The 15,788-nt window shown below is 40.0% G+C and overlaps 1 protein-coding gene across 3 annotated transcripts in view; it reads right to left on the bottom strand.

The window, feature by feature from the left end:
• PICALM (phosphatidylinositol binding clathrin assembly protein) overlaps window positions 1-13,642 on the bottom strand; it is a 74,622-nt gene extending 60,980 nt beyond the window's left edge. For 2 of the 3 annotated variants that reach the window (XM_061990706.1, XM_061990711.1), the window contains exon 1: window positions 13,334-13,642. In XM_061990706.1, coding sequence (XP_061846690.1) covers window positions 13,334-13,463 — 130 coding nt within the window. In that variant the 5' untranslated portion in view covers window positions 13,464-13,642. The remainder of the gene's footprint in view (window positions 1-13,333) is intronic. The other variant, XM_061990719.1, reaches the window with a different exon arrangement.
• Window positions 13,643-15,788: the final 2,146 nt, after the last annotated feature.

Here is a 15,788-nt window from a genome sequence, read left to right as displayed (position 1 = left end):
GCAATACCTCCTAGACTGATGTCAAGTACTACCAAACACCCTTACCTGGCAGTCTGCTAGGAGACTAACGCTATTGTAGGGAGCAAAGAAAGCACTTTGTCAACAGCAGACATCACAAAACACAACAAAAGAACCTTCAAGAAGCACAACTACAGTTGTTTTGCAGCAAGATGACTTTCTTCAAGAAGGTGAGGCTCTTAACATAACTAAGGTTCACTTCAGTATCTAACCCTCCTTAATTCCACAAAAAATTCCTGATCTCAACTTGTCCCATAGTCGTTGATGCAACCATTTGTGAGAGTCCTAAGTGGCCTTTTGTCAAAAATTCCAGTCCTAGAACTCACTTGGTCCATACAGATTTCAGATCAAACCTGTTAAAAAGTATACTCAAAGACAGCCAAAGTACCTAGGCTGCCTTCCAATATCTGTTACTTCCTTAATCCTGCATTACAGAAAACCAGCAAACACCCAATTTCATGCACAGCACATTGGCAGTAAACACCTCCAGCACAGGTTCTAAATCTAAACATGTATTCTCTCTGTATACATAGTCACACAACATGTAATTTCAGTATTTCATAGATGTTTAACTTCCACATCACTTTATTCTGAAAGATCTATCAGAAAGTAATTTTATAGTAGCACTGTACCATCACTTTACAGCGCAGTGAAACCAAAACCACCATGGAATGTTAATGCCAGCCTGACCTCCTGCTGCCACCATCTCTCACTGAACAGATCTTCAAACCAAAAATTCTCATGATCTTTGTTCTTTTAGAAGTAACCACATACATTTAATTCACACTTTCTCCCTTTGAATGACAAAACTGCATCTTTCATTAGACAGTTTAATATACAAAATCAAAGATAAGAAATAAGCAGAACCATCTGATCTACTTCAATACTTACTTCATGAGCTCAAAGGTCTTACTCCAGCAAAGGTTTTTGGAGCATTCATTACTTTCATTTTAAAATAAGACTTAGGAAATAAGATTTCCCTCTAAACAGAATCTAATCCAGAGCAAGAATAGCAAACTTTGCTTGAATGTCTTTGGGAGCTATCAGGAAATGTACTAGAGCTAAAGGAGTCATGCTTCTCTATTTGCCTACCTCAATCAGCACTGAAACTGCAAGTGAAGATGTGTATATCCACCTCCACACACCACAGTTCTCTGGTCAGACTATGTATGACCTTCTGTATACATCAAAGGCTTTCCAGCTTCTGGAAAGCACCCATGCCAAAACACATCTACTAGGCAGCCTGCCAAACTGGTTCACTAAGCATACTAGTGTCCTCAGCAAACTGGAGATTATACAGCACAATAAACCCAATGTAATCATAACAATATTTAGGTGTACAGTAGGATATATTTCTAGGTAGATACTATTCTCTACAGCTTCACCTACAGTAAAGGGCTGTCTTAATTGCTGGCAAGAAAAATAAAAAGACATTTTGGGGAAATACGCCCTTCTTTAAGAGTTCATGCTAGTTTGCTGAACAAAACAGGCTGTACTGTCAAAAAAGGCTAATGATGCAACAGCATCTATTATAGGTCCTTTTGCCTCTGTAGTAACTTGGTTAAAAAACAGCACTTCACATTTAACCATTTTTCATAAAGCTTACACAAAGTAGCCAAATGGTGAATTTAAACTAAGAGAAAAATCTGAGAAACTTTTGCACTTGATACCACAGAATTTTAAGTCATATCCTAAAGTGCTAAGATTATTAAACCATGCTCTTCCAACACCATAAAGATACAAAAGTTACTTTAAGTAATTTAGGTTCATATTCATATAGGAAGTTTCAAAAATTTAGTGCAAGTGGTGCACTTTCTAGCACAAATAGAAGTCCAAATGATTTAGATTATTCTTTGTAATTACCACTATTTATTACAAGACAGTGCTATATGCTTTGCCTTATAAAAAGCACAATGCTTATCTACTGGACCAAAATTCCTCAGATAGTAAGCTTCAGCCCAGATTCTTGCTATGAATAAACTTTAAACACATCATGCTACAATCCAGCCATGCAACACTATTTTATGTGGAAAAATCTGTGTATCTTCTCTGTTGATCTGTCAGGAAATACCCACAGCAGTTCCCTTTAAGATGACTTACTGGTTTAGCTGACAAAACAGAGCTATAGTCCCAATTTAAGAGTTTATAAACCATGATACCAGAAATAGTCCAATAAAAGTGGAAAGGAAAACCCAACATCAATCTTCTCCTACAAAGTAACTTACTAGAAAAACACGTAAGTCAGCAAAGTTTACACAGTTGGGTACTTGAGCTAGTATCTCACAGATCAAACAGACTAAGTTTTGTACTACCTGATGTTACATGAAAGTTTGAATACAGTTTTCCAGAATGTGCCCGAGACATATCTTTATGCTGAAGAAGTGAAAGGAAAATAGTCAGCTTCACAAAACATGGAGACTGAGATGACAGTGTAAAGTCTGAAATGAATTGTAGACAAGAAATTATGTTGCTTTCCTTCTGTCCCTTGTTCTTCCTCCTAAATGCCACAGATGTTCTCTTACATGAAAGGCCATCTACATGCCAGTTACCTCTATATGACTTCTGTCTACTCCTAAGTGAGACTAATCTTAATTTTTTCCCCCCAGCCAGAATAGCTGAAAGAAGTATAAGACTAAAATGTAGCTGCACCCTCCACACTGAAATATTCAATGACATGCAAAATTCTAGTAATTTCGGTTAAAAAGAAGGGTGACTATTTTCTAAATTACTATTTTTTAAGCAATTAAAATTCAAGATACCTGGACCTAGAGTACTTCTTGCAGACATTTTAATGCAACCTCCATAAAATTGGATTTATTAAATTAAAATTTATTAAATTAAAATTAAAAATCCATCAATTCCATACTTAGAAGTGACTTTGTTAAAGATTTGTCACCGACAGCCACTTTCATGCATTTATTTTGCCCAATACAGGATCAGATTTTAACATGAACTGCTAGCAAACCAATAAAACAGAGCACTGGAGCTCAACAACAAAGGGAATATTAAAAGTCATTCTCTCCCAATCAGAACACAGGTATCTTCACAAGACTCAACTCACATGTACTCTTAAGTGTTCAGCTCTCCCATGAAGGGAGGCAGTCAAGTGAAGGAACAGCTAAAATCTTCCATGCTATTAATAGAAATGTTGGAAATGCCTGCCTGATTTAGCTTTTACTTCCTCTTCAATTCAGACTAACATCTCCCATGAAATACTTGGAGCTCCCAGAGTGAACAAAACTCACCTTGGCTCTTCCCAAGTACCGATTTTTAAGGCATGTTTGAAGAGCACCCTTTTAGAAAGGCACAACAGCTAAATGTTTAAAACAATCCTTTACAGCCCACGTCAAAGCTCCTCAAAGTTTCTAAATATACTGTGATACAGGCCAGGGTGAAGTAGGAATGGTCTTGACTGAACATGGAAAGTGAAAATGAAGTTGTATATTCTAGCTTAGCCTTTTTTTAAGGCAGAAGGCCTTACAAAGAGGAACTCACCCTCTTACAGTAATGCTGTTATGTCTCAGTCTCATGAATTAACACTTCCCCTCATTGCCCAGTTTAAGACACCATTCATGAACACTTTATCAGTGACTATGTGGTTATCAAGTTTCACAAAGTCTTAGAGCAAACATGGAACTTGTAAGTTTGAAACTGGACCAATACAGGAGGTTACACTCAGAAAGAGCTCCTCCAGTTTTCAGATGGGAATTTCTGTATTACCATGCAAAAAGAAACATCTCTATCACAAGCAGCCTCTAAGATAAACTAAAGCCAAGAGCAGCAGCAAATAACATCTGCCTTTTTGTCCCCAGCAAAAGGAACAATGACTTCAGATAAAGTTTTTAAAACAAATTGTTTCATAAAGAAAAACTCTAACAATGCAAAATATAGTTATTCCATTTGCATCAAAGTGAGATTTGATCACAGATTAGAACCTCACAACCTAAAAAGAATAAAAAATAAAACTAGGTGTTACATCTTGGGTCAGCAATGCTACATACCAAGGGGCTGACCACATTCCTGTCCACAAAGGCTCCTCATTAACAGCTTAAAATAAGGACAAAAGTATCCCCTCTAAGGCCACTGTATTTTACTCACAGATAATTAATTCTGAAAAAAGCCTCCTCACAAAATAACTGTGTGTAAATAGAAAAAAATCCAACAAAATAAACAGAAAATCAGCCCCTAGAAATATAAGAACTTCAAAGTCATAACAATGTAATTCCAAACATCAGGGGTTGAACTAACTGTGCTGTTCCCTAGTATTTGAGAATTAACACAAAAACTTCTCTGGATTTCTATCCACTCACATGGCAAACATCTCTGAAACAAACACTTTTTCACATACTCCATATTTTAAAATTTAGTAGCAGATTACTTTGCATTACTTAATTTAGGTTTTAGCTTCACTTACATTTGATAGGCTTAACGATGCTACTGTTGTATCAAGCCATTCCAGCTGAGCAGATCTAAACCACAGTTTAAGCTGGCTCTCTGTTAACTACTAACAACTTAAAAATAGAAGTCTGTATCTAGACCATCACTTCCCCCATCATATGCTAGTCCCTGTGTTTTAAACAGTTTACAACTAGGAGTTGTGCATCTTGAGCTTTTCCAGACAGCTAATCAAATGCAGTAGCATGCTACACATTTCATATCCTTATTATGAATAACTGCAGCCCAGAAATGCAGAAGTCATAGAATCACAGAATGGTAGGGTTGGAAGGGACCTTTAGAGATCATCTAGTCCAACCCCCCTGCAGAAGCAGGTCAACCTAGATAGGTCACATAGGAATGTGTCCAGATGGGTCTTCAAGACCTCCAAGGAAGATTCTACAACTCCTCTGGGCAGCCTGTCTTCATATGTGGTTTCCATTGACTTTTCTTTCAATCATATGATTAAAATCCACTTCATATGTCTTTTCTATACTCTAAATTTTATCCTGCTGTACTGTGACAGACATGACTGAAATGCAAGCACTCCAGGGAGAAAGAACTCCCACTGAATTTCAAACAGGTTAATATATTACAGAAAAACTTATCAAAAAGATAAATCAAATTCAGTAATTTGACTAAAAATCAGCTAATTAGAGCATGAAAGCAGTGACATGGATGTCTCTCAATTAGAAATTAACATCTACCTACAGATTACAATATATTTTTAAATAGTAAACAACCTCTGTTTGTCAAGAAGGAAAAAAGAAGACTAGAATATCATTCCTGTTTATCTGCAACTATGATTTGAACAGTACTAGTTGTAACTTATGACAAGTAATTCAGGTAGTTTACTTGCAATTTCACTCTTAAAACTTACAAATTGACATCCCTTGTGTAGATATTAAGCTTCAGTACCTCTTGTAAGACTAAAGAAAACAATGAAGTTATTTCATGAGCAAACTAAACCCAATACAGAAATTAAGAATTGCTTTGTGAACTATGGCTATATGTATCTGCTATACATAATGAAGTAAATATTCCTAATAGATTGATTTTTTTAATGAATGTTATTTCTAATATCTTTTAATGGTATATTTGTTGAATTGTGGGCACATGGTTTCTGGCAAATAGAAAAAGGGACAGACAATTAAATCCAATCAAATTATACTACCGTGCTCAGTGTGGCAGCTTAACTGTCACAGTAGTTTAAGCAACTTTTAACATTTCACATTAAAAAAAATGAGGTCAGGTCAAGAATATACAGAGTCGTGCATCAGAAAAATCCATCAAGTTTCAAATAGGTTGCAACAATGGCTGCAACTATGATGGCAACTTTGGGGGGAGGGAGAGGAAAAGGATAAATTAAACTCAAGTGTGACCTGATTCCCAATTAAATATCAACTCATTTATCAGCAAGAGTGGAGACAGTCAAATAATCCAAGTGCATTTGTAGTCTGAAAACGATGTAGGTAAAATGCTGATATGATTTCCAAACACAAGGAGAGAAAGGGAGACAAAGAAGGACACAACACTACAAAACAAAAACCAAACCTAAAACAAAAAGCACACACCTGAAAAGACGTAGGTACAGAAACACTGCCATATCACATTACAGCTCACCATCCACATCCAAAGAATCCAAACATCACAGACAGTAACGCATGTTACAAGCAGCCCATAAGAATGCCAAAGAACAAGAGGACACCTACTTCTGCCTTTTGCTAGCCAAGACATCCAAACTTCCGCTTTGGGAGACAGAGCAAGAAATCACAGGGCTGCTCTGAGGTTATTTACTGCCAGATTAAAGGCACAGAGAAATAATCATTTCCAAAATATATTTAAAACATGTTTATTTCTGTTTGTAACTTGAGTTCTGTTTAAAAATTTTAATGTTGCCCATTTTGGATCTTGAAATCCAGTTTACTATTGTACCTTTAGAAACTTATGTCATGCAACCGAATACCAGTGGATTGCTTTGGTTTTGTTGGCTTCTGTTGCTTATTTATTTTGAACAAAACTAACAGAGGAATGATACGAATTTCATTATCACCCTTTTCAACATACTTTAAAATAACAGTTTTTACTAGCTATTAACATGCAAAACCTCTTTTTTATGTTAAATAGTTGACTATTAAACAGTGTTATTAATGATTCAGAATTTGTGCTTTAAACTTTGTTAACTATTAAAAATTGACAGAGGTTACAAACAATAGACACATTGTTTATGTCAGAGTACACTGTTGGCAATCAGAATAGCTGAGCTATGAGCTACTGCAAGCAGCACATTTAGAGTAAATATGTGAAATACCAGAGCAGTTTCAACCCGGGCAAACTTGTCACTTCCTACATAAGCAAAAGAATCACTGCAGCTAGAATGGCACCACTGCTAGAGCATACGGATGTTATGACTGAAAGACTGCTTGGTTGGGAGGAAGCAATAAAAGACATTAAGTGAAGATTTCAAGTGTCCTTTCAAGAGAAAGTGAAAAATATGGGGCTGATTTGGAGAGCTCTTCCTCAGTAAATTAACATAGGTCTGAAGGAAGTGATATGGGAGAGCTCAGAATGAGTACAAACACTGCTTTTTGTAATTTTTATTTTATAGACCATATATATTTATCATTACATGAATTAAAATTGTAAAAAACAAGATTTCCCTTTATGCCACCACTGTTCACTCAGTAAATTCTCTTAGGCTTCCTGCTAGGAACTGACATCCCCAAGTTAAATTCTGCAGTCGATTTTGTTGCTTTACATCCTCTGTTTTGACATAAAACTTAGAAAAGCCTAGTTTATTTCGGTTTAATATTACAAATGATCCACATAAGCATTACTTTAATAAAGCTCCTTTAGCAAAACAGCACAGGAGATTCTTAGTCACAATTAGAAAATCCAGCATATTTGTTAAGTCTTTATGAAACGCTTAACTTCATTAAATTATCTTCACACAGTTAAATACAGCTTAGTTCCCTAATTTCCCAAATCTCAATACCCAATTTGTCACATATTACTCATAGCTTGGATTTGCCATTGGCAAACTTTTCCGTACTCCAAGTGAGCACTGAAGTTCCTAACATTATTTTGAGGTTTAGAAACTACCAGCTAAAGGATAAAGCTCTGCTATAGAGCTAAGTAAGAACTACAAAGAACAACGTTTCCATTTCATTTGAGTTTAGAAGGATACATAGTAAATAAAAGTTCATACTCTGCCTGCTGCTCACCATCACACTCAACAATGGAGAAAACTGCTGGAGGAGCAAGAGAAATATCAAACCCAACAATTTTGTACAAACCTCGGCTTCCTCTCTTTCCACTTGGTTGCAGCTCTTTCAGTCAGTTTTCTTGTTTCCTTCTAACCTGGTGCAGATATAATCAGTAATAAAATCTCTCTCCTAACTAAGGCTTTGCAAGATAACATTCAGCTCCAAATTCCAACTACTTCTAGAATTAAGACTTCAATCAGCAGAAATCGAAATGACTGAACTCACATACTGACAGACAAAAAGACCAGTTCCTTGACACAAAGCAACATTTCCATTGCTGTAGCAGCTGAGTTTGCAAAGCTACTAAGAAGTAAGAACACGTACTTGAGATTATTGCTTTAAACTCGTATTATGAACGATTTGGAAGTGGTTATTACCTGTCTCATTACAGGACTTCAAGATTTTATAAACAAGTCATTTACAATACTTACCTGATTTATCTTAACATGCTCAAGAAACCGCTTCTGCACACATTACAGAATATAAGGGCATGTGTATTTGACCAGTAGTAGACCAGGAAGCTATTTAATTTTAAAGAAGAAAATGATGTCTGAGAACTAATAAATGAAAACACTTTAAAGATAGAGAAACTTACTTAAGCAGGCTGTTAAAAAAAAAGAATCAGTTTTCAAACACAAAAGGTGTCTCTGCTTCAGAAAACTTGTTGCATTTTTTCAAGGAGAGCAAGATGTCAGTAACATCTTATAGGTGAACTTTCCCAGCATTGTACCATCATCAGTAGTTCAACTGACCATATTCTTAACTCATGTACTTTACATAAGGCAATATACACAAAGCAAAAAAAGGGAAGCTTTAAATTCCATGTTGGATAAGTCATCTCTTTTGTACTATTATGCAAACTAGTATTACTTTGTGAGCCAAGTCACTAGGAACAGCTTAAAACTGTCACATCTACAGATCAAAACCTGATTTTAGGATTAGGAATGAAAGACTATTAGGTCACAGGCTGAACTGCAAAAGAATGCCTCTTCCAAGCATCACTCTTAAAAGATATGAGAGATGACTGCACCATTAAAACTTTTTTTTTAAAGTACAACTGGAGCTACGGTCCAAAGTTACTTGACACCTGAATAACTACAGCTGATGGGAAACAAAGGCAGTACCAAGATTCACAGTAAGCCGACTGCAGGTGTTCTACAGCTTCTCCACCTTAGTTCTTGCCTCTTACTTCATCCAACACAGAATATTGCTTCAGGCTAAGTAAAATAAAACAACAGCTGCAGAACTAAATGGCTATTCTTTCTGCAAATTAGCAGCTGTGCTAGAAAACTGGCCCTCTGGCAGTCCACAGGAGTATGGAATATTTCTTTGGGAAAACTATCAAAGGGATTCTAGTAAAAAGTCAGGAAAAGTTGGCTAAGGAAGAAATGATAAAGGAATCATGGAAAAAACCCACAAACACTTCAAAAGAAAGTTGTAAAATGCAATTATGTTTATTTGAAATAATTACAGTTACACAGAACAGTTTTAAGTGAAAACAATGGATTGCATCCAGAAATTAAAATCAGATATAAAATGGGAAGTAAAGTCACGAGAAACTTCAGGTAATCCTGCTGAAATCATAAAGAAAATATGGATTTGGTTAAGTACTACAATACCATAAAAGGAACATGGCTAATCTATTTCTACTGGAGAACACAGAAGTAGTCACAGACACCACGCGTTAACGCCCCACATCACTGAAATAGCCCAGTTATGCTTCAGTATGTAAAGGCAGGCGAGCACTTCAAACCTCTTTTTAGCTTTACTACAAACTTCTTGTGAGATAGCAAGAAAAGCGATGATCTTTGTCCCTCAGTTCTACAAGATACCCTCTGTCAGCCCCATTTGGAAGTGGAAGCTGTCCCCAGTACAAACATAAAGGGAGTGTTTAACTGGACTTTTATTTGTACTAGTAGCAGCCTCTAGACAAATCAAAATAGCTGACACTAAGGACTTAGGAAATAAGCTCCCAACATGTTCAGTTAAGTTTATTTTCACTGACACAGCATCTCACAAACAACCAGTTAACACAGGGAAGGGATCTGGTTTACTGTCTCCCTTAAAAATACAGATTTTTCTTCATAATAAGAGGTCTAGGAAGTTGCAGTCTGGCATAACTATAGAGAGATTTCCTGTTAAGAAAGGATAATTATGGCATTGCAACTTCCTTCCAAGTCATCCATCCATATTCTCCTTTAAAGAGAGCTACTCCATTAGCTACAAGCAGATAGGGTTACAATGCCATCTGCGTTGAAGAACCTAACCCTGTGTATGTTTCACATAAAAGCTGCTTTAACTACACTTCACTACATGCACACAGACATTTTCATGCTACTAAGATATCACTGCTACAGTGGCTTCACTGAACTGACCTAGTGAGACCTCCTGCTTGCTGGTAACTGTATCTTCTGGTTTTCCTAATATTAATTATCGACCACACGTCCATATGCAAGCACACACATTCACTTTTTTACATGGTTCTAATGAGAGGGAGAACCTGGCAACAAGTTTTTCAAAACAATTTACATTCAAACAGCCAAAAGCACTTGCTCTTAGCATCAATGTACCACACAGAACACACAGCAACAAAAAGCTAAACAGGAAGGGCTATATAAATCTCAGTATATAAGTTAAACCCACAAACCAGTTTTGAGCTATCACTGCCCAGAGTTGTGGAAACTAGGACAAAGTCCTAGTGAAACTAAGTTTTCTGTAAAAGAAATTTCATGACCTATGCTTTGAGGGTTTCAAGACTATTAAACCAGATTACGAGAAAACAAGTAATTCATCATTACAAAAGCAACACCTGAATTCCAAAGGAGAGAATCCTTAGATCAGCTATAAGACTGGACCTCCAAAACAGGAGAATAAGTATACCATGAGATGATTGTTGCCACCTATAATAAGCCATCCCTACATGTAAATTCAAACAGTAATTCTTTCTCCCTCACGTGAAACAAGCAACTAAGCTTTCTAACAGGAAAGACTTTGGAGTAGATTGTATTTTTATCACTATTGCCTAAGAATGCCTTTTTATATTCTTTGATTATTGAGGTAATGATCACTGAGGGAAATACAGACAGAATACACAAACCTAGGATGGGAAGCACTTTAGTTTTGGAGCAGCACAGACAGTCAAGAGCAAGGTAAATAAGTACAGGGATAATCATGTGCACGGGTACCTTTGTTGCATTTCCCCCCCATCTGTACAAGTTAACGTGAAGTTGAGCTACTTAAAGTGTGTTCATGATGTTTCAAGCTTAATAATGAATTTCAGAAACAGGACAGTCAGAGATTGAGAGACTGCACAAGCAATACAAATACCACACTAGCAAGAACGTCTGGTATGGTCAGAAAATGTTACAAATCCATGAATTCCAAGGTAGTATTAGAAAATTCAGCTTATCAACCAGTTCAGAACAGAGCTTCTAACAGAGTAGATTTTAATTGTCATTATCACAACAAACACTAACCAGAAAAATGTTTAAGCAGCATGCTATCAAGACTACTATATAAACTGTCATTCACAGTGATACATCAGTTCATAGGACTTATTGAGCAGTTAAACTGTTTGTTGTAAAAGCAAGATACGTGCAAATAACTTAGAGGTGGGGCTTGAGTCACAGCTTGTGCAAAAAGCATTCAGTTTTAAACACACAACCATAAACGGTATTAACATAAAAAAAATCTACCTCAAAATAAGAAACCATGTGTCATTTCCTGATGCCAGGAACTGAGATTTCCAACAATCTTAGGGGCAACATACAAAACTTATCTACCCATGATCTACTTTAACCACTAAATAAAGAAGTGACTAGTAGTAAATCTAATTTTAAAAAAAAAGTTTGCTTTGCTGTGGTAGAACTCTCTAAGAAAGAGACAGGAATTGAGATCTTTGACAGTCTAGAGCAGGCAAAGGAAATTCTGCAAGCAAGCAGAAGTGGAATTCTCGTCCTGCAGATACTAGATAGCTTCCTAATGAAGTTCAAGCATCCTTCTACAACAGCATCCTATAAGTCTCAATTAGGATGTCCTCTAGCAACTGTGTTCAGAACACTCACCTGTGTGAGGAGCAGTTGTCTGCTCAGTTTGATATTCTTTTTCATAAAGCTTGCATTGTGAAACAATCCAGTTGCTAAATGCCTTAATAAAACTGTACTTTTAGAACTACTCCAGGCTAAAACTGACAAAGTTTCTTTCCAGAAAGGCTTCTTCTGTTGCATGAAATACAGTAACATCACAACATCATACATAAGTCATATAACAAGGTGTTTTGTCTACCTGGGAATAAAGATTTCCTCAGCCTTTCCATACCCTGGGCTGGCCAAAAACAACTAAGTCACTCAGCTACTACTCAGTCTTCAGGCAATCAAGGAAATAGAAGAGGGAATATCAGAAAGAATCTGAGGCAGCTGTTCTGGAGCTACCCTAAAAAAATGCATCACATCCCTCTTAGGTGCTAACAGAATGAGAATTTCTTATACCTTTATGCCAAATGTGTTTTAGTGCAAAGAAGAAATAACTATAGTACAATTAATCCAAGTAGTATCATCTGGTCTTCTCATTTGGATAAATTTATGCCTTCCAAGTCATTCCATAAGACACATGAAGACTCAATCCTCTGCTCACAGACACGGTTAGAAAGAACGGAGAAAGCATGCATATAGAATGCATAGACATATACATCTCTCCATTATCTTTCATTACCTATTGGAGGGAGTGAAAAGGAGCAGAGGTGGGGTAAGCAGAAGGGTCTTTAAAGTGCCTAGAATAAAGAGATGCAAGATAATTTCAAGCCAAGTACATCCTCAATCCTGTGATCTTACAACTTAGTAGAAGATCCACTAATATGAACCTCAGTGGTCATAATTCACATCATAATCACCTGGATGGAACAGAGTTGATAGAAATCCTTTTAAGCCTTTTCATCTTGCATGTTTTTAATAGAAGCTGAAAAACGGCCAGTCTCTGTATGGGACATTAAGCTCAGGTACCGAAGGCCTAAAGAAGTCCTCTTAGACCTATCTTGCCAAGTAAAAGAGGTAGTTATAAGGATGACAAAGACCATTGGGTTTTTTTTCTCTTCCTAGTAGACTATCTGGAAAAATAATTAAGACAAATGATCAAATATTCCTTCTTGAAACTCCTGCATATCCTCTACAGAATGAGGGAGTGCTGCCCTAGCAAAAAACAAATGAGATCAGTTAGTAAGGGAATTACAGGCCATTCCTCTGCTTGCCCGCTGTGGTTCTCTCTCTCCAAGGGGTATGGGGCAAGCCCTGTCCTTCAGAAGCTCACACTCTCCAGGGCCCTGTGCATAGGGAAGGGCGAAAAAAACCCCTTCTGGAGAGCAGATACAGCGAACAGCCTCTCCCAAGCTCTCCATCGCCACGTCCCCGATCCTACCCCCGCCATGAGAACGTCCTATGCTGAACCACATAGAGCTCCTCCGCCTGACGAGGCTTCCCCTCCCCGCGCAGCCGGAGGCAGCCCCACGTCGGGCACTCCGCTCCGCCGGACGCCGGCACAGGCCGGGCAATTCCTCTCCTCCGCTGCGCTGAGCGAGACGCGCGGGGAAAGCCCTTCGGCCGCCAACCCCGCCCGGTACTCACAGTCCAGGTGCTTCTTCTTGGGGCCCATGACCTCGTGGGTCGTGGCCTTGCAGACGGTTTTCGAGACCGCCGAGCCGGTCACGCTGTGCTGCGCCGCCGTGATGCGGTCGGTGAGGCTTTGGCCGGACATGGCGAGGTTGCTGGCGGCGCTGGAACCGAGAGCGGCTCCGCTCCCTCCTCAGGGGCCGGGACGGGAGGAGTAGCCGGGGGATGGAGCTGCGCGGACTCCTCACCCGGCCGAGCCGCAGGCGGCCCCCGCTCCGCCCTCGGGGATGGACCTGTCACCCGAGCAAGGACCCCTCCTGCTCCTCCCACCCCCCTCCCCCAGCCGCCGTCCCCTCCCCCTGCGCGCGTTCCGCCCGGCCGGGGACAGGGGACACACACTGGGCGCCGCAGGAAAATGGCGGCGGCGATGAACCTCCCTCCTCCTGCCGCTGCTGCCGCTCGGATCTTTCCGGGCCGCCCGCGTCACGTGATCCCGGCGCCCCGCCCGCGCGCCCCGCCCCGCGCGCCCCGCCCCGCGCGAAGCTCCGCGGTGCGGCGAGGCGGGAAAAGGCGGCGGGGGGGGGCGGTGGGAGAGGGTCACGTGTCGCCGCGCGCGCCCCCGCGCGGGTGTGGTGGCCGGGGGCCGGTGGCGGAGTGGGGTCGGTGGCCTGCGCGCCGGGCCGGGCCGGGCCGATGGTGTCCGCCCGGGCCGATGGTATCCACCCGGCGAGCGCGGGCCGCGCCTGAGGTACCACGGCCGTTTGGGCGGGCAGCCGTCGGTGGGTGGGTAGCAGCGCTGGTGGGCACCTTTTTCCGTTCATCTGGGCGCTTTAAGGTGCAGTGTAAAGTCCTGTGGACCAAGTGACGTTTTCGCCGCCGTGGAAGGAGTTTGTGTATTTCTCAGCTTGGAAAGTTTTGTGAAAACTCCCTCAGTATCACCTTAGACAAAGGAAAGTGTAATGGAAGCATCTGTTAGAATCGTCGATTCATAGAGTTGTTCTGGTTGGAAAAGACCTTTTAAGATTGAGCAACCCCTCACCTCACACTGCCCAGCCCACCACTGAACCGTGTTCCTCAGCACCCCACCTACACGTCTGTTCAATATCCCCAGGGATGGGGACTCCCCCACCTTCCTGGGCAGCCTGTGCCAGTGTCTAGCAACCCTTTACATGAAAAATTCTTCCTAATCTCCAATCTCAACCTCCTCTGGCACACCCTGAGGCCATTTCCTCTTGTGCTATCGTTCATTACTGGGGGGGAAGAGACTGACCCCTACTTCACTACAACCTCCTTCCAGGTAGTTGTAGCTCACAGACAATGAGGAGTTTGGAGCTATGTGTTTGCTTCGATTGTGCTTCCCTTCAGAGTTATTTTTACTTGTAAGCATGACAAAAAAATCTCAAATGTACATGACAACAAGCATGAAATAGTGGTTTTCAGGTCTTTCACGATCAGCCTCCCTCTGTTCTGCTACTCAGCTAACACATCTCAGGGCTCTTGGATTTGGTGGGTGTCTCTGTATTCATCTTGTTGGGATTTTGTATGAAGTTACTTAAAGTTCTATTTGCAAAAGTTAGCTCACTGATCTTTAGCGTGCCTTCTATAAGCCTGGCAACTGCATGACCCAGACTCAGTGGCAGTCAGCTACTGGAATTGTTACCCCCCACTGTGCATTTCCAAAGTGCAGCAGTCACAGCCTTCTGGCTATCTGCAACTTTCATGACTTGTTATAACAAGGCTCTTCTCCTTCCCAAACACACAGCAGCACATAATACAGCAAAACCACAGGATTCCAGCAGACAAACGTTCTTCCTCCCCCAGAAGTGCCTCCTGAGGAGTTGTCTTGGAACTGTCCTTCATCCATGAAGCCACTGAAATATTTATTAGGCAACTTAAACAGAAGCAGTATACAAATGATACTTGTCTCTGCTTGACAGGATATGTAAGTATGATTATCTGTTTATAATGCATAAGGAAAACTGGTGTCAGAGGAAGGACATCTGGTGAAAGCTGAACCAAAATAATGCTGTTGGTGTGCGTGTGGAAGGAGCACTTGCACATGTAGAACTTGCTTCCTTCATAATGCCCAGCTCTTTGAAGACACTGTCGTGTTTATATTTCTTGGCTCCTTCTGAACTGCTTCTGGAGTCCTGAATATCCATGCTGGAGAAATAAATCACTGACGTACTCAGCAGCCGACTCTGAGATAAGACAGCTTTAGCATAAAACTTTTCACCATGAAAACACTGCTATAGGCTATTGATATAGCAACACATATCACTGCGAATACATCTTTTTGTATTGTTTCCAAATTATACTGTAAATCAGAGATATAAATAATTTTGACACAGCTGGTATTTTTTATGCTGACTTCAGCTAGGACCACAATTTCAACGCCTCACTTCAAGTTGCTATTTGGAGAAGTTCCATAGAATTGGCCTGAGTAATTTAGACTCCATCAGTTCTTCTC

The sequence above is a fragment of the Colius striatus genome, chromosome 1, assembly GCF_028858725.1.
Source record: "Colius striatus isolate bColStr4 chromosome 1, bColStr4.1.hap1, whole genome shotgun sequence".
NCBI lineage: Eukaryota > Metazoa > Chordata > Aves > Coliiformes > Coliidae > Colius > Colius striatus.
The sequence above is the reverse complement of the archived record's forward strand: the minus strand, read 5'-3'. Positions and strand labels throughout refer to the sequence as shown.